Raw genomic sequence first — 24,242 nt, 5'->3', positions numbered from 1 at the left:
GGGATACCGTTGTGCATACGCACAGCCCAAGGTAACCGAATAGTATAAGGGTAGAACCTGTTCCCTCCCAAAAGTTCGAGCTCTCATGGACAGTCAGATAATCCTTTCCCCTTAGCGGTAGCCCAGCGAAGCTGCAAGTCTGATCAGCTTGGACAGTAATAGTGTAGAGGACGAGTTCATGGAATGTATTCAAGATGGTTTTCTAGATCAGTATGTCGAGAAACCAACTAGGGAACAGGCTATTTTAGATCTAGTATTGTGCAATGAGAAAGGGTTAATTAATAACCTTGTCATAAAGGAACCTCTGGGGAAGAGTGATCATAATATGATAGAATTTTATATTGAGTTTGAGAGTGATTTAGTTAAGTACAAAACTAGAGTCTTAAATCTGAACAAAGCAAACTATGTAGGTATGAGGGGCGAGTTGGTGGAGATAGATTGGGAAATTAGATTAAAAGATATGACGGTAGATAAGCAATGGCAAACATTTAAAGAATTAATTCATAATTTGCAATGAATATACATTCCCTTGAGGAATAAAACCTCCACAAGATTAGTAGTCAAACCGTGGCTAACAAGAGAAGTTAAAGATAGTATTAAATTAACGGAAACGGCTTATAATGTTGCCAAAAGGAGTAGTAAGCCTGGAGATTGGGAGGATTTTAGAATTAAGCAAAGGATGACCAAGAAATTGATAAAGAAAGAGAAAAGAGAATATGAGAGTAAACTAGTAAGAGACAGAAAAACAGATTGTAAAAGCTTCTATAGATATGTAAAAAGGAAGAGATTAACGAAAATAAATGTGTGTCCCTTAGAGGCAAAGATAGGAGAAATTATAATGGGGAATAAGGAAAGGGCAGAGACATTAAATTAATACTTTGTATCTGTCGTCACTGTAGAAGGCACAAATAACATTCTGGAAATAGTGGGGCACCAAGGATCTAGCGAAAACGAGGAAGTTAAAGAAATTAGTATTAGTAAAGAAATTGTACTTGAGAAATTAATGGGACTAAAAGTCAACAAATCCCCTGGACCTGATGGCCTACATCTTAGGGATTTAAAAGAGGTAGCTACAGAGATAGTGGATGCATTAGTTTTGACCTTCCATAATTCCCTAGATTCTAGAATGGTCCCTGTGGTAGCAAACATAACCCCGCTATTCAAGAAAGGAGGGAAAGAGAATACAGGGTACTATAGACCAGTTAGCCTGACATCAGTAGTAGGCAAAATGCTAGAATCTATTATTAGGGATGTGATAACAGGGCACTTAGAAAATCATAATATGGTTGGGCAGAGTCAACACGGATTTATGAAAGGGAAATTGTGCTTGGCAAATCTATTAGAGCTTTTTGAGTTTGTAACTAGTAGGGGGAACCAGTGGATGTAGTATATTTTGATTTTCGATAAGGTGCCACGCAAGAGGTTGATACACAAGATTAGGGCTCATGGGATTGGGGGTAATATATTAACATGGATTGAGGATTGGTTAATGGACAGAAAACAGAGAGTAGGAATAAACGGGTCATTTTCCAGTTGGCAGGCTGTATCTAGTGGGGTACCGCAAGAATCAGTGCTTGGGCCTCAGCTATTTACAATCTATATCAATGATTTGGTTGAGGGGACCGAGTGTAATATATCCAAGTTTGCTGATAATACAAAGTTAGGTGGGAAAGTAAGCCGTGAGGAGGACACAAAGTGGCTGAAAAGGGATATAGACAGGTTAAGTGAGTGGGCAAGAACTTGGCAGATGGAATATAATGTGGAGAAGTGTGAAGTTATCCACATTGGTAGGAAAAATAGAAAAGCAGAATATTTTTTAAATGGTGAGAGACTGGGAAAAGTTGGTATTAAGAGGGACCTGGGTGTCCTTGTACGCGTATCACAGAAAGTTAACATGCAGGTACAGCAAGCAATTAGGAAATCAAATGGTATGTTGATCTTTATTACAAAGGGATTGGAGTATAAGAGTAAGGAAGTCTTACTACAATTATATAGGTTGGACCACAATAGCTGGGATACTATGTACAGTTTTGGTCTCCTTACCTAAGGAAGGATATACTTGCCTTTGTGGGAATGCAACGAAGGTTCACCAGACTGATTCCTGGGATGGGGGGATTGTCCCACGAGGAGAGATTGAGTAGACTAGGCCTATATTCTCTCGAGTTTAGAAGAATGAGAGGTGATCTCATTGAAACATATAAAATTCTTACAGGGCTTGACAGGGTAGATGCAGGGAGGATGTTTCCTCTGGCTGGGAAGTCTAGAACCAGGGGTCACAGTCTCAGAATAAGGGGTCGGCCATTTAGGACCAAAATGGGGAAAAATTTCTTCACCCAGAGGGTTGTGAATCTTTGGAATTCTCTACAGCGGAGGGCTGTGGATGCTGAGTCGTTGAGTATATTCAAGGCTGAGATCGATAGATTTTTGAACTCATGGGAAATCAAGGGATACGGAGATCGGGCGGGAAAGTGGAGTTGAAGTCAAGGATCAGCCATGATCTTATTGAATGGCGGAGCAGGCTTGAGGGGCCGTATGGTCTACTCTTGCTCCTAATTCTTATGTTCTTATGACTGTGGAGAAAACAGGTTGTATTAACTGATTGTCATTTAATGTAATACTGCAGAACAGTTATACCAGAACAATACTGTTATTAGTCAATATATATTAAAGCTTGTTGTTTAAAACCACTCGGGCCTGAATCACACAGAGGTTACATAGAATTACAGAGAATATACAGCACAAAAACAGGCCATTTGGCCCAACCAGTCCATGCCAGTGTTTATGCTCCACTCGAGCCTCCTCCCAAGTTTCAGCATCTAACTCTATCAGCAAAACCCTCTATTCCCTTCTCCCTCATATACTTGTCTAGCCTCGCCTTAAATGCATCTATACAATTCGCTTCAACCGCTCCCTCTGGTAGTGAGTTCCACATTCTCACCACTCTCTGGGTAAAGAAGTTTCCTCTGAATTTCCTATTGGATTTCTTGGTGACTATCTTATATTGATGGCCTCTAGTTATGCAAGGGTGGGGAGTTGGGTGGCGAGGGTGGGGAGTTGGGTGGAGAGGGTGGGGAGTTGGGTGGAGAAGGTGGGGAGTTGGGTGGAGAGGGTGGGGAGTTGGGTGGAGAGGATACGGAGTTGTGTGGCGAGGGTGGGGAGTTGGGTGGCGAGGGTGGGGAGTTGGGTGGAGAGGATACGGAGTCGTGTGGCGAGGGTGGGGAGTTGGGTGGTGAGGGTGGGGAGTTGGGTGGAGAGGGTGGGGAGTTGGGTGGTGAAGGTGGGGAGTTGGGTGGCGAAGGTGCGGAGTTGGGTGGAGAGGGTGGGGAGTTGGGTGGAGAGGATATGGAGTCGTGTGGCGAGGGTGGGGAGTTGGGTGGAGAGGGTGGGGAGTTGGGTGGTGAAGGTGGGGAGTTGGGTGGCGAAGGTGGGGAGTTGGGTGGCGAGGGTGGGGAGTTGGTTGGAGAGGGTGGGGAGTTGGGTGGCGAAGGTGGGGAGTTGGGTGGAGAGGGTGGGGAGTTGGGTGGAGAGGGTGGGGAGTTGGGTGGAGAGGATACGGAGTCGTGTGGCGAGGGTGGGAAGTTGGGTGGCGAGGGTGGGGAGTTGGGTGGAGAGGGTGGGGAGTTGGGTGGCGAGGGTGGGGAGTTGGGTGGTGAGGTTACAGAGTTGGGTGGGGAGTTGGGTGGCGAGGGTGGGGAGTTGGGTGGAGAGGGTGGGGAGTTGGGTGGAGAGGGTGGGGAGTTGGGTGGTGAGGTTACAGAGTTGGGTGGGGAGTTGGGTGGCGAGGGTGGGGAGTTGGTTGGAGAGGGTGGGGGGTTGGGTGGAGAGGGTGGGGAGTTGGGTGGCGAGGGTGGGGAGTTGGGTGGTGAGGTTACAGAGTTGGGTGGGGAGTTGGGTGGCGAGGGTGGGGAGTTGGGTGGCGAGGGTGGGGAGTTGGGTGGTGAGGTTACAGAGTTGGGTGGGGAGTTGGGTGGCGAGGGTGGGGAGTTGGGTGGAGAGGGTGGGGAGTTGGGTGGAGAGGGTGGGGAGTTGGGTGGTGAGGGTGGGGAGTTGGGTGGTGAGGTGACAGAGTTGGGTGGGGAGTTGGGTGGCGAGGGTGGGGAGTTGGTTGGAGAGGGTGGGGGGTTGGGTGGAGAGGGTGGGGAGTTGGGTGGCGAGGGTGGGGAGTTGGGTGGTGAGGTTACAGAGTTGGGTGGGGAGTTGGGTGGCGAAGGTGGGGAGTTGGGTGGAGAGGGTGGGGAGTTGGGTGGAGAGGGTGGGGAGTTGGGTGGTGAGGGTGGGGAGTTGGGTGGTGAGGTTACAGAGTTGGGTGGGGAGTTGGGTGGCGAGGGTGGGGAGTTGGTTGGAGAGGGTGGGGGGTTGGGTGGAGAGGGTGGGGAGTTGGGTGGCGAGGGTGGGGAGTTGGGTGGTGAGGTTACAGAGTTGGGTGGGGAGTTGGGTGGCGAGGGTGGGGAGTTGGTTGGCGAGGGTGGGGAGTTGGGTGCAGAGGGTGGGGAGTTGGGTGGCGAGGGTGGGGAGTTGGGTGGAGAAGATACGGAGTCGTGTGGCGAGGGTGGGGAGTTGGGTGGAGAGGGTGGGGAGTTAGGTGGCGAGGGTGGGGAGTCGTGTGGCGAGGGTGGGGAGTTGGGTGGTGAGGGTGGTGAGTTGGGTGGCGAGGGTGTGGAGTTGGATGGCGAGGGTGTGGAGTTGGATGGCGAGGGTGGGGAGTTGGGTGGCGATGGTGGGGAGTTGGGTGGAGAGGATATGGTGTTGTGTGGCGAGGGACAAAGATGAATGCTTCGATCTCCCCAATGTTTTAGCTGGAGGAAGCGACAGTTTATCCAGGACTGAAGGTCGAACAAGCAGTCTGAAATCAGAGGTCGTGGAGTCGTCGAGAGACTTGGCGGAGAGGCAGAGTGGGTGTCTTCGGTGTACATGTGGAAACTAAACTCATGGCTATTTGGAGGATGTTGCTGAGGGGCAGCATGTAGATGAGGAAGGGAGAGGGGCTTACTCTCGTTACCAATAAAAAGAAAATCGCAAATGATGCAAACCTGAAATAAAAACAGAAATTGCTGGACCTATGCAGCAGGTTCGTAAAGAAAGGAACTGGAGGAGGCCATTCAGCTCCTTGAGCCTGTTCCATCATTCAGCGAGATCATAGCTGATCTGTAAAAGATCCCATGACACTATTTGAAGAAAAGGGGTTATCCCCGGTGTTCTGAACCAATATTTATCCATCAGCCAACGTCACCAAAACAGATTATCTGGGTCATTATCACATTGCTGTTTGTGGGAGCTTGCTGTGTGCAAATTGGCTGCTGTATTTCTTAAATTTCAACAGTGACTATACTTCAAAATACTTCATTGGCTGTAAAGCGGGTTGAGACGTCCTGAGGTCATGAAAAGCGCTGTAGAAATGCGAGTCTTTCTTGTTGCAAATCTTGTATCTATTGTCCCTCAACTACTCAAAACTGCCTGTCCCATCTTTTCATGCTACTATTAACTAGGCCACTGGAGAGTCTTGGGACAGTGCTCTGTTGAACTAGTCCTGCCAACCCCTTGTACAGGTTGGAGAACTTTCAATGTGGAAGTGGTCAGTTTCTCTCTGACAGGTGGTTGGTGACCCAGGGAGGAGTCGCCCTTTAACTGCAGATGCTGGAAATCCCAAACACTAACGGAAAACACTAATACAAAAGCAAAATCTAAGCAGGTCACTCAACATCTGCAGACAAATTCCCGTGTTCGGAATAAACCATTGCTTGCCCTTCTTTACCAATGTGGCTGCGGAAGGTGCAGCCTCCCTTTACCAACATGGCTGGCTGGCTGAGGCCAGGTCACCCGTCACCATCTCCTTTCATCACTCGGACTCCCCATTGACCTTCACCAGCATAGCTGCCTGGTATCCATTACGAACATGGCTGCCCCATGCCCTTTACCATCAAGGTTGCCCAATGGACTTTACCAGAATGGCTATCCACTGCCCTTTACCAACAAGGCCGTTTACCATCGTGGCTGCCCGGTGGCCTTTACCATTATGGCTGCACAATGCCCTTTACCAACATGGCTACCCCAGGCCGTTTATCATCAGGGCTGTCCACTGACCTTTACCAACATGGCCGCCCGCTGTCCTTTGCCAACATGGCTACCCTAGACCGTTTACCATCAGGGCGGCCCGCCGTCCTTTACCAACATGGCTACCCTAAATCCACCCACCCCCCCCCCCTTTACTAAGACGGCGGCCCGCGGATTCCCTTTCCCAACACGGCGGCCCGCCGTCCTTTACCAACATGGCCGCCCCAAACCCCGGTTCCCTTTGCCAACATGGCAGCCCGCCCCCTCAACCCATTCCCCTCCCCTGTACTAAAATGGAGGGCCCCTGGAGTGGGCTGCGAACGCGGCGAGCGCACGTCGTTCACGTCATCACGTGCGGACTCCGAGGCCGGGTCCTTCTGGAGCCGGACTGACTGAGGATCCGCCTGAGAGAGAGAGAGCGCGAGAGAAACAAATCCATTCAACCCTCAACTGAGGTAAAAGGTCAGCTGGGCCCGCTATTGTTATGAGCGATATCTTCTAGGTGAAGGCTTCAGCAGCTGAGGAGTGAGGGGCTGCCAGCAGCCCCCAGAGCTCTGGGTTGTCACTGAGCCAGTGTCTGCTGCAGGATGGACCAGTGCAGCATATCTGGGACCCAGCTGGGCACCAGTCCTTGAAGGCAGCAGGGCAGCGTGCCAGAGCGGTTATAAAAGCACACACAGGCTTCATAAATAGAGGCATACAGTACAAAAGCAAGGAAGCTATGATGAACCTTCATAAAAATGCTGCTTTGGCCCCAAAAAAGAAAAGGAAGACTTGCATTTCGCGACCACCGGACGACTCAAAGCGCTTTACAGCCAATGAAGTACTTTTGGAGTGTCGTCACTGTTGTAATGTGGGAAACATGGCAGCCAATTTTTGCCCCCACACATAGCAATGTGATAATGACCCGGATCATCTGTTTGTTTTTGTTATGTTGGGGTTGAGGGATAAATATTGGCCTCAGGACACACTCCACCTGCTCTTCTTTGAAATAGTGGCCGCGGGATTTTTTACTTCGGCCCGAGAGAGAGCGGACGAGGCCTCGGTTTGACGTCTCATGCAAAAGACGGCACTTCCCGACGGTGCAGCGCTTCCTCAGCACTAGCACTGGGAGTGTCGGCCTAACTTTATGTGACTTGAACCCACAACCTTCTGACTCAGAGGCGAGTGTGCTACCCACTGAGCTACAGCTGACACAGAGTACTGTGTCCACTTCTGGGCATCACACTTTAGGAAGGATGTGAAGGCCTTAGGGTGCAGAAAAGATTTACAAGAATGGTTCCAGGGATGAGGGACTTCAGTTAGGTGGATGGACTGCAGAAGTTGGGGCTGTTCTCCTTCGAGCAGAGAAGATTGAGAGGAGATTTGATTGGGGTGTTCAAAATCATGAGCGGTCTGGACAGAGTAGATAGAGGGAAACTGTTCCCATTGGCAGAAGGGCCGAGAACCAGAGGACACAGATTCAAGGTGATTGGCAAAAGAATCAAAGGCGACATCAGGGGGAAACTTTTTTACGCAGTGAGTGGTTAGGATCTGGAATGCACTGTCTGAAAAGGTGGGGGAGGCAGACTCAATCGTGGCTTTCAAAAGGGAGTTGTATAAGTACCTGAAGGAGAAACAATTTGCAGGGCTACGGGGAAAGGGCGGGGGAGTGGGACTGGCTGAAGTGCTCTTGTAGAGAGCCGGCACCGGCTCGACGGGCCAAATGGCCTTTGTGCTGTACCCATTCTATGATTCTATGCATCAATGGAAGAGGAAGCAGATAGCTCAGAAATGATGGTGAGTTGGCAGGTCTGTGAAAGGTTCATGCAGTAGAGAGAGATTTCCTTTTGGTACACTGTATTCGCTGCTCATGATGCGGTCTCCTCTACCAACGCAGATTGGGTGACCGCTTTGCGGAACACCTCCGTTCAGTCTGTAAGCGTGAACCCCGAGCTTCCGCTCGCCTGTCGTTTTAATTCACCGCTCCACCCCCACTCGGACCTCTCCGTCCTCGGCCTCGTACACTGTTCCAACGAAGCTTAACGTAAGCTCGAGGAACAGCACCTTATCTTTCGATGAGGCGCTTTACAGCCTCTGGACTCAACATCGAGTTCAACAATTTCAGACCATAACCTCTGCCCCTATTTTTTCACCTGGCAGCTGTTGATGATTCTGCCGTTCCCATTTACACCTCTTCTAGACTCATCTTTTGTTTCTTAACTTGTCCCGTTACCATCTCCTTTTGCCTTGCACCATCATCCCTTTTGTCATTTAATCTCTCCTGCCTTCCATCCTGTCACAGACCTTCCCTTTTGTTCTTTCCTCCCCTCCCCTCTTTCCCTGCCCCGGCACTTGCTTAAAAACCTGTTACATCTCTAACTTTTTCCAGTTCTGATGAAAGGTCATCGACCTGAAACGTTAACTCTGTTTCTCTCTCCACAGATGCTGCCTGACCTGCTGAGTATTTCCAGCATTTTCTATTTTTTCAGATTTCCAGCATCCGCAGTATTTTGCTTTTGTGTTGTGTGAGCGAGATTTCCTGTCAGAATTGCCCATTTCTCTAAGGTGCAGGGTTGCCAGATGTTTGAGTTGAACATCTGGGTGTCTTTGGGCAAGTAGTTCCTCAATGTCCAGCAATTAGCTAGTGTCCTGGCCAATATTTATCAGTGAAACACATTATCTGGGTCATTATCACGTTGCTGTTTGTGGGTGCTTGCTGTCCGCAAATTGACTGCTGCGTTTCCTACTGTACCACACTTCAAAAGTACTTCATTGGCTGTAGAGCACTTTGGGACGTCCGGTGGTTGTGAAAGGCTCCTGTAGAAATGCAAGTCTTTTTTTGAAGCGGGAGGATACCTGGACTTGCTGTGGCAGCCTGGGATGGGGGAAATAGCTGGGTCCAAGGAAAGGCCTTGGGGCAGGCAGTATCTCAACTCACGCCAGGTGCCCTGTGGGGGGGGAGGGTTAGGTACTTGGACCCAGAGCGTGTGCCTCGGGGGCTATCTTGAGTCGCAGTTTGTGGGGGAGGCACTTGGGTCCTTGCTGTGTGCTGCTGGGGGACAGGGAGTTACCTGGGACCTCAAACTGTGCCTCGGGGTAGATATCTTGGAGATACATTGCAGCTCCTCCATGTTGGACTGACTGCTTGTGTCCAGCTATTAAACAATTGCAGGCTTCGTGTCATCACACGTCCATTAATCTGTTCAACCTATTGACCACTTTTTGCGTGACAGATTTCCTGACATCATTCCTCAATTTTCTACCTTGTCCAACTTTCAGTTTAATTTAGAGTAGTGTTCCAGATTTGCTCTTTCTATAGGTTTTACCAGCTTGTGTACCTCAGTAAGGTAACCGATTAGTTACCTATGTTTAAAACTCAAAAGCCCAAGTTCCTTCAGTCTTGTAGTATATTTTCTCCATAAACGTGAGCTCATCCGACTCGCAAGGAGCCCCGCTCACCCATCACCCCCTGTGCTTGCTGACCTAAATTGGCTCCCGGTCCGGCAACGCCTCGAATTGAAAATTCTCATCCTCCTGTTCAAATCCCGCCATGGCCTCACCCCCTCCCACCTTCATTCAGCTTTACAACTCTCCGAGAGCGCTGCGTTCCTCAAACTCTCGCCTTTTGTGTCTCCCTCACTTCCTTCGTTCCACCATTTTTTAATTCCTTCCTGGGATGTGGGCGTCGCTGGCAAGGCCAGCATTTATTGCCCATCCCTAGTTGCCCTTGAGAAGGTGGTGGTGAGCCACCTTCTGGAACTGCTGCAGTCCGTGTGGTGAAGGACCTCCCACAGTGCTGTTCATAGAATCATAGAAAGTTACAGCACAGAAGGAGGCCAATCAGCCCATCGTGTCCGTGCCGGCCGACAAAGAGCTATCCAGCCTAATCCCACTTTCCAGCTCTTGGTCCGTAGCCTTGCAGGTTACGGCACTTCAAGTGCATATCCAAGTACTTTTTAAATGTGGTGAGGGTCTCTGCCTCTCCCACCCTTTCAGGCAGTGAGTTCCAGACCCCCACCAACCTCTGGGGGAAAATAATTCTCCTCAAATCCCCTCTAAACTTCCGACCAATTACTTTAAATCTGTGCCCCCTGGTTATCGACCCCTCTGCTAAGGGAAATAGGTTCTTCCTATCCACTTTATCTAGACCCCTCATAATTTTATACACCTCAATTAGGTCTCCCCTCAGCCTCCTCTGTTCCAAAGAAAACAGACCCAGCCTATACAGTCTTTCCTCATAGCTAAAATTCCCCAGCCCAGGCAACATCCTTGTAAATCTCCTCTGTACCCTCTCTAGTGCAATCACATCTTCCCTGTAATGTGGTGACCAGAACTGCACGCAGTATTCTAGCTGAGGCCTAACTAGTGTTTTATACAGTTGAAGCATAACCCCCCTGCTCTTGTATTCTATGCCACGGCTAATAAAGGCAAGTAAGGGAGGGAGGGTTTTGACCCAGCGACTGTGAATGAACGGCGCTATATTTCCACTGCATTCATATATCACGATGTATTTCTAAGTCACTTGCACTATCATTGGTGGCCGTACCTTTAGCCATCCAGGCCCTCAGCTCTGGAATTCCCTCCCAAAACCTCTCCACCTCTCTCTTCTCCTTAAAACCTACCGCTGTGACCAGCTCTCCTTATGCCTCCTTCTGTGGCTCGGTGATCATTTTTGTCTGGTAATCGCTCCTGTGAAGCACCTTGGGACATTTTACTACGTATAAAGGCGCCATATAAATGAAAGTTGTTGTTTCCTGTAACTCAGTTCTCTGATGCTCGGGATCAGCCTGGTCATTTCCTCTCTGCACTGCCTATACAGGTTCAGTGTTTCCCCTGTGTCTCGTTGACCAAAGACTGGACACAGTACTGAAGGTGCATTCTGACCAGAGCACTGTACGGTTTAAGCATGCTGTTGGTGACTCTCAGTCGAACCTGATGAAACCCTTTACTTCTGACCAATGGGTGTTAGCCGTGGCTCAGTGGGTGGCACCCTCACCTCTGAGTCAGAAGGTGGTGGGTTCAAGTCCTGCTCCAGAGACTTGAGCCAATAACCAGGCTGACACTCCAGTACGGTACTGAGCGAGTGCTGCACTGTCGGAGGCGCCATCTTTGGGATGAGACGTTAAACTGAGGCCCCGCCTGCTCTCTCAGGCGGACATAAAAGATCCCATGGCCACTATTTTGAAGTAGAGCAGGGGCGTTCTCCCCGGTGTCCTGGCCAATATTTATCCTCAACCAACATCATCTAGACACAAAAGGCATGGAAGGGTATGGGGAGAGAGCGGGAATACGGTATTGAGATAGAGGATCAGCCATGATCATATTGAATGGCGGAGCAGGCTCGAAGGGCCGAATGGCCGACTCCTGCTCCTATTTTTCTATGTTTCTATGTCTATCATTAAAACAGATTGTCTGGTCATTATCAGATTGCTGTTTGTGGGAGCTTGCTGTGCACAATTTGGCTGCCACGTTTCCTATATTACAACAGTGACTCCACTTCAAAAGTACTTCATTGGCTGTAAAGCGCTTTGGGACGTCCGGAGGTCGTGAAAGGCGCTATGTAAATGCGAGTCTTTCTTTTTCAATGAAACTTTCTTCGCAATCGAGTCTCACTAACCAGGTGATTTTATTTTTCACAGACCAGACACAATGACTTTCGAACCTAACCTGCTGCACAGGATTTCATCGCCTGCCCTACAAGCGTGAGGCATCAGCTGAACTGTTCTGAACCTTTCTCGCTAACACATTCTCAGTCTGGAGGTGAGTGCCTGTGGGAACCGCCATCAACCACCAAGGTGGTTCAGTCCGCTGGTCTGCGCTGAATTAACTGAGTCGACAGAAAGATAGACTCGCATTTCTATAGCGCCTTTCACCACCTCGGCACGTCCCAAAGCGCTGTACAGCCAATGAAGTACTTTTGGAGTGCAGTCACTATTGTAATGTGGGAAACACGGCAGCCAATTTGTGCACAGCACGCTCCCACAAACAGCAACGCGATAATGACCAGATAATCTGTTTTTAGTGATGTTGATTGAGGGATAAATACTGGCCAGGACACCGGGGAGAACTCCCCTGCTTTTCTTCGAAATAGTGGCCATGGGGATCTTTTATGTCCACCTGAGAGAGCAGACGGGGCCTCGGTTTAACATCTCATCCGAAAGACGGCGCCTCCGACAGTGCAGCGCTCCCTCAGCACTGCACTGGGAGTGTCAGCCTAGATTTTATGCTCTAGTCCCTGGAGTGGGACTCGAACCCACGACCTTCTGACTCAGAGGCGAGAGTGCGGTCCACTGAGCCGCGGCTGACACCCGAGGTGGTTCAGTCCCTGGCCCGCGCTGAATTTGCCGGGTCGCTGTAACTTCGGTGCGGCTGGGTTTGGGGGGGAAAATTCAGCCAACGCTTCCCTCCTTTGATCACTAGCCAGGGTGTTGTGTGAGGGCAGCTTAAGAACATAAGAAATAGGAGCAGGAATAGGCCACTTGGCCCCTCGAGCCTGCTCCGCCATTCAATAAGATCATGGCTGATCTTGGGCTCAAAGCCACTTCCCTGCCCGCTCCCCATAACCCTTCACTCCCTTATCTTGCTAAAATCTGAATATCTCCACCTTAAATGTATTTAATGACCCAGCCTCCACAGCCCTCTGGGGCAGAGAACTCCACAGATTTACAACCCTCTGAGAGAAGAAATTCCTTGTCCTCTCAGTTCTAAAAGGGCGACCCTTTATTCGGAAACTGTGCCCCCGAGTTCTAGATTTCCCCACGAGGGGCAACATTCTCTCCGCATCCACCTTGTCGAGCCCCCTCAGTATCTTATGTTTCAATAAGATCACCTCTCATTCTTCTAAATTCCAATGAGTATAGGCCCAACCTGCTCAACCTTTCCTCATAGGTCAAGCTTGATTGTGGTAATCCCCCCATGGTCAAAACGCCCTGACATTCGGCGGTGAGTCTTGCACATGAAGGGTGGCTGTGTGGGTGGGTGCAGGAGGTCGAGTCACTGCCTTCAGGGGAGAGAATGAAAGCACAGTGCGACACAGTGACAGACAGCAGTGCAAACGGAACGCTGCCTGACTGAGCGGCTGGGTCTGATTGAGGGAGTCTCGAGCTCGAACAAGCGCTTGTAATCGGACACACACACAACAACTTGGCCTAGAAATTCAGTAGGCTTAGCGCCCCATTTGGGGCGCTGGAGGGCCTAGCGCCGGAGTTATGGCCAGTTGGCAAATTCAGTGGGGCCCTTCCGTCGGCGTTGCACCGGTTGCGCTGCGCCGGCACCGATGACATCATCGGTGTGCGCAGCGTCCCGGTTGCCGTGGTGACGGGCCCCAGCGCCGAAATTGAGTTGCGGCCGCCTCGCCCGTGGCAGCCACAACTAAGACTTTGGCAACCGAGTCTTGCAGGAGTTAGCGCCGGCGCATTAAGGTCGCGCGGCGGCCGGCCGCTTTCCCGCCGGCCGCCTGCCCGCACCTCCCTCCCCGGACTCCTCCACCCCCCCCCCCGCGGAACAGATGCGTCTGGCCTGCAAGCCCGGCACTTGTCCGAGGTGCCGGGCTCATTTTTCTGAACATTTGAACGGCCAGCGGGCGGGTGCAGGCAGCTCCTCCTTAACTGAAGGAGGAGGCCTGCACTTCCCCAGCCTGCCGCACCGCATCGGGTGCCGCAGCGCCGGAATTGCGCCGCAATGCGGCACTCAGCGCCCATTTCGAGGCGCTGACACCCTCTAGTAGCGCCGGCAGCCGTTTGGGCACGGCGCTACTGAATTTTTGGCGCGCGCAGGGGGACTTAGCGCCGGCGCTAAATTTCCGGCGCTAAAGCCCTGGCGAACCCACAACCGAATTTCTAGGCCTTTGTATTTATACAGTGCCCTTAACATGGTAGAGCGTCCCCAGGCGCTTCGCAGGAGCGATCATCAAACAAAATTCGACACCGAGCCACATAAGGAGATATTGCCGGGAGCAAGCGGAAGCGGAACGCAAGGAGCGTACGTCAACCCAAGCACCCCACCCACCCGCCCCTTCAACCACCGACTGCCCCACCTGTGACAGAGACTGTAGGTCCCGCATTGGACTCATCAGTCACCTGAAAACTCATTTTTAGTGTGGAAGCAAGTCATCCTCGGTTCCGAGGGACTGCCTAAAAAGATTAGGACAGGCGACCAAAAGCTTGGTCAAAGAGGTGGGTTTTAAGGAGCGTCTTAAAGGAGGAGAGAGAGATAGAGAGGTTTAGTGAGGGAATTCCAGAGCTCAGAGCCCAGGCAACAACTTGTATTTATATAGCGCCTTTAACGTAGTAAAACGTCCCAAGGTGCTGCACAGGAGTATTTTAAGACAACAAATTTGACACCGATCCACATAAGGATAAATTAGGACAGGTGACCAAAAGCTTGGTCAAAGAGGTAGGCTTTAAGGAGCGTCTTAAAGGAGGAAAGAGAGGCGGAGAGGTTTAGGGAGGGCAGGTTCCGCCAGCTGAAAGCACGGCCACTAATGGTGGAGTTATTAGAATGGGAGATGCGCAAGAGGCCAGAATTAGAGGGGGGGGGGGTGGGGGGTGGTTGTGGGGCTGGGAGAGGTCACAGAGATAGGGAGAGGCGAGGCCACGGATTTGAAAACTAGCTGCAATTGTCTATAGCATTAGCTTTGTTTTTCGTTCAGTTGGGCAGCCCACACGTGCCCATCACCCTGCTTAAGAGTCTCTGAGCTAAATTACCCACATGTCAGCTGTGGCTCGGTTGGCAGCACACTCGCCTCTGAGTCAGAAGGTCGTGGGTTCGAGTCCCACCCCAGAGACTTGAGCACATAATCCAGGCTGACACTCCAGTGCCGTGCTGAGGGAGCGCTGTACTGTCCGAGGTGCCGTCTTTCAGATGAGACGTTAAACTGAGGCCCCGTCTGTCCTCTCAGGAGGATGTAAAAGATCCCACGGCCACTATTTCGAAGTAGAGCAGGGGAGTTCTCCCCGGTGTCCTGGCCAATATTTATCCCTCAACCAACATCACTAGAACAGATTATCTGGTCATTATCATGTTGATGTATGTGGGAGCTTGCTGTGCACAAATTGGCCGCCCCGTTTCCCACATTACAACAGTGACTACACTCCAGAAATACTTAATTGGCTGTAAAGCGCTTTGAGACGTCCGGTGGTCGTGAAAGACGCTATATAAATGCAAGTCTTTCTTTCTTTTTAATCTCTCCCGCCTTTCAGCCTATCACAGACCTTCCCTTTTGTTCTTTCCTCACCTCCCCCCTTTCCCAGTAACCTTAAAAGTAGAGCTAGACCGTTCAGGGGTGATGTCAGGAAGCACTTCTTCACACAAAGGCCAGTGGAAATCTGGAACTCTCTCCCCCAAAAAGCTGTTGAGGCTGGGGCTCAATTAAAAACTTCAAAACTGAGAGTGATAGATTCTTGTTGGGCAAGGGACATAGGAACAGGAGGAGGCCATTCAGCCCCTCAACCTTGTTCCGCCATTCAGTGAGATCATGGCTGATCTGCATCTTAACTCCATCCAACTGTATGTGGCTCCTTACCCTTTTATACCCTTGTCTAGCAAAAAATCTATTGATCTCAGATTTAAAATGATTAATTGTTGGGGAAGGGTATTAAGGGATATGGAACCAGGGCGGGTGGATGGGGTTAAGATACAGATCAGCCATGATCTCATTGAATTGTAGAACAGGCTCGAGGGGCTGAATGGCCTGCTCCTGTTCCTGTGCCTCCAGTATTGAGTGCTCCCTCTGCCGCTGTGGGGTCACATCCCCCCTTACCTATGTCCAGGTAAGCACTGTTTTAGCTGGACAATCTCAGTTTGGCACTTTCGGGCCTCTCTGAAGCCTAATCGTGGTAGGCTCCGAGCCCCAGATACAGGGAGCTCGTGTTCACACACCCGACCCCAGGGAGCACCTTTCAGCAGCTGCTGCCCCAGACGTTCCCTCATCACATTGAGCTTGGACATCCTTCATTGTGATGGAAGCTCCTACACTGGGGGTCTGAAGTCCACCTTGATGCTCGTGATAAGAAGGTTATTTGCCACGTACTAGGCTACCTCAGCACCCACAGCCTGGTCCTGCCCTCAGTGTTGGGGGGTGGGGGCGGGCAGCCTTTGGCAAAGAAGTACACCAGCCCATGCTGGAATCAGCTTCCCCTTCGCACCCCTCCTGACCGCAGCATGAAACACCAGCTCAGCTTTACACCAATCAAAGAGCGGGCAGCACCATAAAAAGTTCACAGCATGTTCTGCGGTTGGGGTACTGAGGAACGAGCTTTATTCTAACCCGTGCTGTCCCTGCCCTGGGAGTGTTTGATGGGACAGTGTAGAGAGGGCTTTACTCTGTATCTAACCTGGGCTGCACCTGCCCTGGGAGTGTTTGATGGGACAGTGTAGAGGGAGCTTGACTCTGTATCTAACCCGTGCTGTACCGGCCCTGGGAGTGTTTGATGGGACACTGTAGAGGGAGCTTTACTCTGTATCTAACGTGGGCTGTACCTGCCCTGGGAGTGTTTGATGGGACAGAGTAGAGAGAGCTTTACTCTGTATCTAACCCGTGCTGTACTTGCCCTGGGAGTGTTTGATGGGACAGTGTAGAGGGAGCTTTTCTCTGTATCTAACTCGTGCTGTACCTGTCATGGGAGTGTTTGACGGGACAGTGTAGAGGGAGCTTTACTCTGTATCTAACCCATGCTGTACCTGCACTGGGTGTGTTTGATGGGACAGTGTAGAGGGAGCTTTACTCTGTATCTAACCCATACTGTACCTGCCCTGGGAGTTTTTGATGGGACAGTGTAGAGGGAGCTTTACTCTGTATCTAACCCGTGCTGTACCTGCCCTGGGAGTGTTTGATGGGACAGTGTAGAGGGAGCTTTACTCTGTATTTAACCCGTGCTGTACCTGCCCTGGGTGTGTTTGTTGGGACAGTGTAGAGGGAGCTTTACTCTCTATCTAACCCATACTGTACCTGCCCTGGGAGAGTTCGATGGGACAGTGTAGAGGGAGCTTTACTCTGTATCAAACTCGTGCTGTACCTGCCCTGGGAGTGTTTGATGGGACGGTGTAGAGGGAGCTTTACTCTGTATCTAACCCGTGCTGTACCTGCACTGGGAGTGTTTGATGGGGCAGTGTAGAGGGAGCTTTACTCTGTATCTAATCCGTGCTGTACCTGCCCTGGGAGTGTTTGATGGGGCAGTGTAGAGGGAGCTTTACTCTGTATCTAACCCGTGCTGTACCTGCCCTGGGAGTGTTTGATGGGACAGTGTAGAGGGTCCTTTACTCTTCTATCTAACCCGTGCTGTACCTGCCCTGGGAGGGTTTGATGGGACAGTGTAGAGGGAGCTTTACTCTGTGTCTAACCCGTGCTGTACCTGCACTGGGAGTGTTTGATAGAAAGTGTAGAGGGAGCTTTACTCTGTATCTAACCCATACTGTACCTGCCCTGGGAGTGTTTGATGGGACAGTGTAGAGGGAGCTTTACTCTGTATCAAACCCGTGCTGTACCTGCCCTGGAAGTGTTTGATGGGACAGTGTAGAGGGAGCTTTACTCTGTATCTAACCCGTTCTGTACCTGCCCTGGGAGTGTTTGATGGGACAGTGTAGAGGGAGCTTTACTCTGTATCTAACCCATGCTGTACCTGCCCTGCGAGTGTTTGATGGGACAGTGTAGAGGTAGCTTTACTCTGTATCTAACCCATGCTGTCCCTGCCCTGGGAGTGTTTGTTGGGACAGTGTAGAGGGAGCTTTACTCTGTATCTAACCCGTGCTGTACCTGCCCTGGGAGTGTTTGATGGGACAGTGTAGAGGTAGCTTTACTCTGTATCTAACCCATGCTGTCCCTGCCCTGGGAGTGTTTGTTGGGACAGTGTAGAGGGAGCTTTACTCTGTATCTAACCCGTGCTGTACCTGCCCTGGGAGTGGTTGATGGGACAGTGTAGAGGGAGCTTTACTCTGTATCTAACCCATGCTGTACCTGCCCTGGGAGTGTTTGATGAGACAGTGTAGAGGGAGCTTTACTCTGTATCTAACCCGTGCTGTACCTGCCCTGGGAGTGTTTGATGGGACAGTGTAGAGGGAGCTTTATTCTGTATCTAACCCGTGCTGTACCTGCCCTGGGAGTGTTTGATGAGACAGTGTAGAGGGAGCTTTACTCTGTATCTAACCCGTGCTGTACCTGTCCTGGGAGTGTTTGATGGGACAGTGTAGAGGGAGCTTTATTCTGTATCTAACCCGTGCTGTACCTGACCTGGGAGTGTTTGATGGGACAGTGTAGAGGGAGCTTTACTCTGTATCTAACACATGCTGTACCTGCCCTGGGAGAGTTCGATGGGACAGTGTAGAGGGAGCTTTACTCTGTATCAAACTCGTGCTGTACCTGCCCTGGGAGTGTTTGATGGGACGGTGTAGAGGGAGCTTTACTCTGTATCTAACCCGTGCTGTACCTGCACTGGGAGTGTTTGATGGGGCAGTGTAGAGGGAGCTTTACTCTGTATCTAATCCGTGCTGTACCTGCCCTGGGAGTGTTTGATGGGGCAGTGTAGAGGGAGCTTTACTCTGTATCTAACCCGTGCTGTACCTGCCCTGGGAGTGTTTGATGGGACAGTGTAGAGGGTCCTTTACTCTTCTATCTAACCCGTGCTGTACCTGCCCTGGGAGGGTTTGATGGGACAGTGTAGAGGGAGCTTTACTCTGTGTCTAACCCGTGCTGTACCTGCACTGGGAGTGTTTGATAGAAAGTGTAGAGGGAGCTTTACTCTGTATCTAACCCATACTGTACCTGCCCTGGGAGTGTTTGATGGGACAGTGTAGAGGGAGCTTTACTCTGTATCAAACCCGTGCTGTACCTGCCCTGGAAGTGTTTGATGGGACAGTGTAGAGGGAGCTTTACTCTGTATCTAACCCGTTCTGTACCTGCCCTGGGAGTGTTTGATGGGACAGTGTAGAGGGAGCTTTACTCTGTATCTAACCCATGCTGTACCTGCCCTGCGAGTGTTTGATGGGACAGTGTAGAGGTAGCTTTACTCTGTATCTAACCCATGCTGTCCCTGCCCTGGGAGTGTTTGTTGGGACAGTGTAGAGGGAGCTTTACTCTGTATCTAACCCGTGCTGTACCTGCCCTGGGAGTGTTTGATGGGACAGTGTAGAGGTAGCTTTACTCTGTATCTAACCCATGCTGTCCCTGCCCTGGGAGTGTTTGTTGGGACAGTGTAGAGGGAGCTTTACTCTGTATCTAACCCGTGCTGTACCTGCCCTGGGAGTGGTTGATGGGACAGTGTAGAGGGAGCTTTACTCTGTATCTAACCCATGCTGTACCTGCCCTGGGAGTGTTTGATGAGACAGTGTAGAGGGAGCTTTACTCTGTATCTAACCCGTGCTGTACCTGCCCTGGGAGTGTTTGATGGGACAGTGTAGAGGGAGCTTTATTCTGTATCTAACCCGTGCTGTACCTGCCCTGGGAGTGTTTGATGAGACAGTGTAGAGGGAGCTTTACTCTGTATCTAACCCGTGCTGTACCTGTCCTGGGAGTGTTTGATGGGACAGTGTAGAGGGAGCTTTATTCTGTATCTAACCCGTGCTGTACCTGACCTGGGAGTGTTTGATGGGACAGTGTAGAGGGAGCTTTACTCTGTATCTAACACATGCTGTACCTGCCCTGGGAGTGTTTGATGGGACAGTGTAGAGGGAGCTTTACTCTGTATCTAACCCGTGCTGTACCTGCCCTTGGAGTGTTTGATGGGACAGTGTAGAGGGAGCTTTATTCTGTATCTAACCCGTGCTGTACCTGACCTGGGAGTGTTTGATGGGACAGTGTAGAGGGAGCTTTACTCTGTATCTAACACATGCTGTACCTGCCCTGGGAGTGTTTGATGGGACAGTGTAGAGGGAGCTTTACTCTGTATCTAACCCGTGCTGTACCTGCCTTGGGAGTGTTTGATGGGACAGCACAGAAGGAGTTTAACTCTGTCCAGCAGTGTCAGGTCTAACTGTGACTCGTACAAGATTCCATTACTTCCCCCCACCACCCCTGTGAGCTGGTTTTCAATGTGTATTATCCAGGTTCGGTATGTGTTGTGTGGAGATGCAGTCTGAGTGCATGATGGACATCGGAAACCTGGTGCACATAGCAGAAACCCTGGAGAACATCGTGTCGCGATGCTTCGGGCCTAATGCCGGGCAGGTGCTGTTCGTCAGAGCCACCGGAGATATCCTGATCACCAGGGATGGGTGCAGGATTTTGGAGTCCTTGTTACTGGAGCACCCAGCAGCCAGGTTAGTCCGGAGGACCAGCGCCGCGATCTGCCTTACTCCATTCATGACTCCTTGTGGCATCTGAAAGCATAAGAGTTCAGGTCAAGCTTGTGGCCTCTCAACTCCAGCCTCCCTCCCCTGTGCCCATATTGCAACAGGGCACGGTGGTGTAGTGGTTACGTTACTGGACCAGTAATCCAGAGGCCTGGGCTAATAATCCAGAGAACAGGTCCATTTGAGAATTTGTTCAGTTTTAAAATATCTGGAGGGGTAAAGAAAGCTAAGTCCGCCATGAGGCTGTTGGATTGTCGTAAAAGCCCACCTGGTTCATTAATGTCCCTGGTTCACTAATGCCGTCCTTACCCGGTCTGAGCCTATATGTGACTCCAGTCCCACACCAACGTGGTTGACTCTTAACTGCCCTCTGAAAGGGCCCAGTGAGCCACTCCGTCGTATCAAACCACCACAAGGGACAACCCCGACCTAACAGCACTGTGGGCGCACCTTCACCACACGGACTGCAGCGGTTCAAGAAAATCCTTCCTCATTTTATAAACCTCGATTAAATCTCTTAGCCTTCTCTGCGCCATTGGAAATATTCCCAGTATCCCCAGTCTCTCAGTGGTATAGTTTCCCATCCCTGAATTTACACTGTACGCTCTCTATGACTGTATTGTCCTTTCTATCACGGGGCACTCAAAAACTGTACATGTTAGCAGTCAACCACCTTCTCTGGTTCCCAATAACACGTTGCAGTGTAGTATACAAAACAGACTTTATCAATGACAGGTTTGAGTGATCAGCTCAACCAGATGGAAGAGAGTTCTTTCCGCTTCAAGTTCTATCTTTTGAGCCCTCTGAAGAACTATTGAAAACCGTGCCCCTTTATAGACTACTAGCTACGGGGGCCCGGCGTTGCCAGGGCAGTTTAGAGGGCCGCGCGGTTGATGGCCGGCCGCTGCCGCTCCCCCGCTCTGTGTCTCGGGCCGCGCGGTTGACGGCCGCCTGCTGCCGCTCCCCCGCTCTGTGTCTCGGGCCGAGCGGTTGTGAGGCCCGGCCCGAGTGACCCCAACTCACCTCGCGCTCCGGCGGGCCGACGCAGCTGCCCCGCTCACTGTTGAGGAAAAGCAGGGGAAAAAATGGCAGCGATAATTTCGGGAGGCTGCAGGATTAAGTCCCGCCCGTGATGCACCGATTGGTCAACCATCAGGTCACTGAACTGTAGGATTGGTAAACCATCATGTCACTCAACGCTAATGAGCGGTAGGATTGGTCAACCGCTAATGAGCGGATTTTTGAACGTTTTTTGTATACTGTCTGAACAATTTTTGTCTGACCAAAAAGTAAATACGCCTATGACACTCCCCTGATCATAACCTTTCTTTTGATATAACATATGTGTAGGTACGCTCTATAACTTTTGAGTGTATAGCAGACACACAGACAGACAAACCAACTGCTTTATATATATACTAGCTGGGGAGCCCCGCGTTGCGAGGGCAATTTTGGGGCGCGAGGGCAATTTTGGGGCGTTTGGTCTCCCTGCCCCTGTGTGTCCCCCCTCTCCCTGTCATGTCCTCTCCCTGTCCTATCCCTCCCTCCCCTCTCTCCCTCCCTCCCCTCCCCTCTCTCCCTCCCTCCCCTCCCCTGTCTCCCTCTCCCCCCCCCACCCCTCCCCCGCTCCACTCTGTCCCTCTCTCCGGCCCCTCCCCCTGCCTAGCGAGCCCCGCGTTGCGAGGGCAATTTTGGGGCGCGAGGGCAATTTTGGGGCGTTTGGTCTCCCTGCCCCTGTGTGTCCCCCTCTCCCTGTCATGTCCTCTCCCTGTCCTATCCCTCCCTCCCCTCTCTCCCTCCCCTCCCTCTCTCCCTCCCCTCCCCCTCCTCCCCTCCCCCTCCTCCCCTCCCCCTCCTCCCCTCCCCCACCCCTCCTCCCCTCCCCTCGCTCCCCCCCCCGCTCCCCCACTCCCCTCTGTCTCTCTCTACTGCCCCCTCTCAGGTGTCGCGTGACGGAGCGCGGGCGCGTCCGCCCGAAGGTTCCCCGCTGCGCTAGACGGCCTTGCGGCGGCTCCTCGCGGAGGGGCGCGCTCGCACGTGAGTGCGGGCGGCGCATGCGCGGTCAGTGCGAGCGGCCCGCGGGAGCCGGCAAGGCCGTTAGCGAGCGGGAAACTTCGGGCGGCGCGCCCGCGCTCCGTCCGCGACACCTGAGAGGGGGAAGTAGAGAGAGACAGAGAGGGAAGAGGAGAAGGAGAGAGAGGGAAGAGGAGAAGGAGAGAGAGAGAGGGAAGAAAGAGAGAGAAATTTTTCAGCTTCAGGTCCCGAGCCCCCCCTGCGCGAGGGTGAGGAGGAGGCGGGGGGGGGGTGTTGCTAAACACAATATAAAACTCAAATAAATTGTTAATTAATTGCCTAACACATAATTGAAATATTTACCTTAGTTCCCTAACACACAGAAAGTGGGGGAAAAAAATCATGGAAAATCAAGATGGCGGCCACTCACCTCGGTTCAGAAGGATAAGGCCCGCCCACACATGCACCGATTGGTCGACCGGTCAGGTCACCGAAGCGTAGGATTGGTCAATCGTCGAGTCACTCGACACTCAACTGTAGGAAGACCTCGACGTCACACGGGTCGCTAATGAGATGCTAATGAGCGGAACGCTGAACGTTTTTGGGATACCGCGGGCGGGATTTTTGTCCGGCCGAAACGTAAATATGCCTATGACCGGTCCGGAATCGCAAGCTTTCTTTTGAGGCGACGCGCGCGTCGGTACGCTCTGTAACTTCCAAACGTATAGAGACCAGGCGGACAGACAGACAGACAGAAGAGCCGCTTTGAGTGCCCGGTGGTGCCGAGGGTTTTTTGAGGGCATGTTGTTGTTGGAAGAGAGAGAGCGAGCTACTGGGGGGAAGAGAGAGAGCGACTGGGGGGAAGAGAGAGAGCGACTGGGGGGAAGAGAGAGAGCGAGGCTGGGGGGAAGAGAGAGCGAGACTGGGGGAAGAGAGAGCGACTGGGGGAAGAGAGAGGGCGACTGGGGGGAAGAGAGAGAGAGACTGGGGGGGAGAGAGAGCGACTGGGGGGGAGAGAGAGCGAGTGGGGGGAAGAAAGAGCGAGTGGGGGGAAGAAAGAGCGAGTGGGGGGAAGAGAGAGAGCGAGTGGGGGGAAGAGAGAGAGCGAGTGGGGGAAGAGAGAGCGAGTGGGGGGAAGAGAGAGAGCGAGTGGGGGGAAGAGAGAGAGCGAGTGGGGGGAAGAGAGAGAGCGAGTGGGGGGAAGAGAGAGAGCGACTGGGGGGAGGAGAGAGAGCGACGGGGGGAGAGAGAGAGACTGGGGGGAGAGAGAGAGAGACTGGGGGAGAGAGAGAGACTGGGGAGAGGGGAGAGAGAGAGAGACGGGGAGAGAGAGACAGAGACGGGGGAGAGAGAGAGAGAGACGGGGTGGGAGAGAGAGACTAGGGGGAGAGAGAGAGAGACGGGGGGAGAGAGAGACTGGGGGAGAGAGAGCGAGAGAGACGGGGGGAGAGAGAGAGAGAGACGGGGGAGAGAGAGAGACGGGAGAGAGAGAGAGAGAGACTGGGGTGGGAGAGAGGAGAGACTGGGGGGGAGAGAGAGAGAGACGGGGGGAGAGAGAGAGAGAGAGACTGGGGGAGAGAGAGCGAGAGACCGGGAGAGAGAGCGAGAGACTGGGGGAGAGAGAGCGAGAGAGACTGGGGAGAGAGAGAGAGACTGGGGGAGAGGAGAGAGGGAGAGAGAGTGAGAGAGAGACTGGGGGAGAGAGAGAGACTGGGGGTGAGAGAGAGAGAGAGACTGGGGGTGAGAGAGAGACTGGGGGAGAGAGAGACTGGGGGAGAGAGAGACTGGGGGGGAGAGAGAGAGAGAGAGACTGGGGGGAGAGAGAGAGAGAGACTGGGGGAGAGAGAGTGAGACTGGGGGAGAGAGAGAGACTGGGGGAGAGAGAGAGGACTGGGGGAGAGAGAGAGACTCGG

General features: G+C 52.0%; 1 protein-coding gene across 2 annotated transcripts in view; it reads left to right on the top strand.

The window, feature by feature from the left end:
- Positions 1–6,391: 6,391 nt before the first annotated feature.
- Positions 6,392–24,242, top strand: part of bbs10 (Bardet-Biedl syndrome 10) — a 28,682-nt gene continuing 10,831 nt past the window's right edge. Inside the window, exons 1-3 of one of the 2 annotated variants that reach the window (XM_085974749.1) lie at positions 6,392–6,513; positions 11,673–11,793; positions 20,071–20,283. In XM_085974749.1, coding sequence (XP_085830875.1) covers positions 20,078–20,283 — 206 coding nt within the window. In that variant the 5' untranslated portion in view covers positions 6,392–6,513; positions 11,673–11,793; positions 20,071–20,077. The remainder of the gene's footprint in view (positions 6,514–11,672; positions 11,794–20,070; positions 20,284–24,242) is intronic. The other variant, XM_085974748.1, reaches the window with a different exon arrangement.

Source organism: Somniosus microcephalus, unplaced genomic scaffold (genome assembly GCF_052327205.1).
Source record: "Somniosus microcephalus isolate GS21.2 unplaced genomic scaffold, FLI_Smic_1.0 unresolved_chr1, whole genome shotgun sequence".
NCBI classification, from domain to species: Eukaryota; Metazoa; Chordata; class Chondrichthyes; order Squaliformes; family Somniosidae; genus Somniosus; species Somniosus microcephalus.
This window is presented reverse-complemented; position numbering and strand designations above follow the sequence as displayed.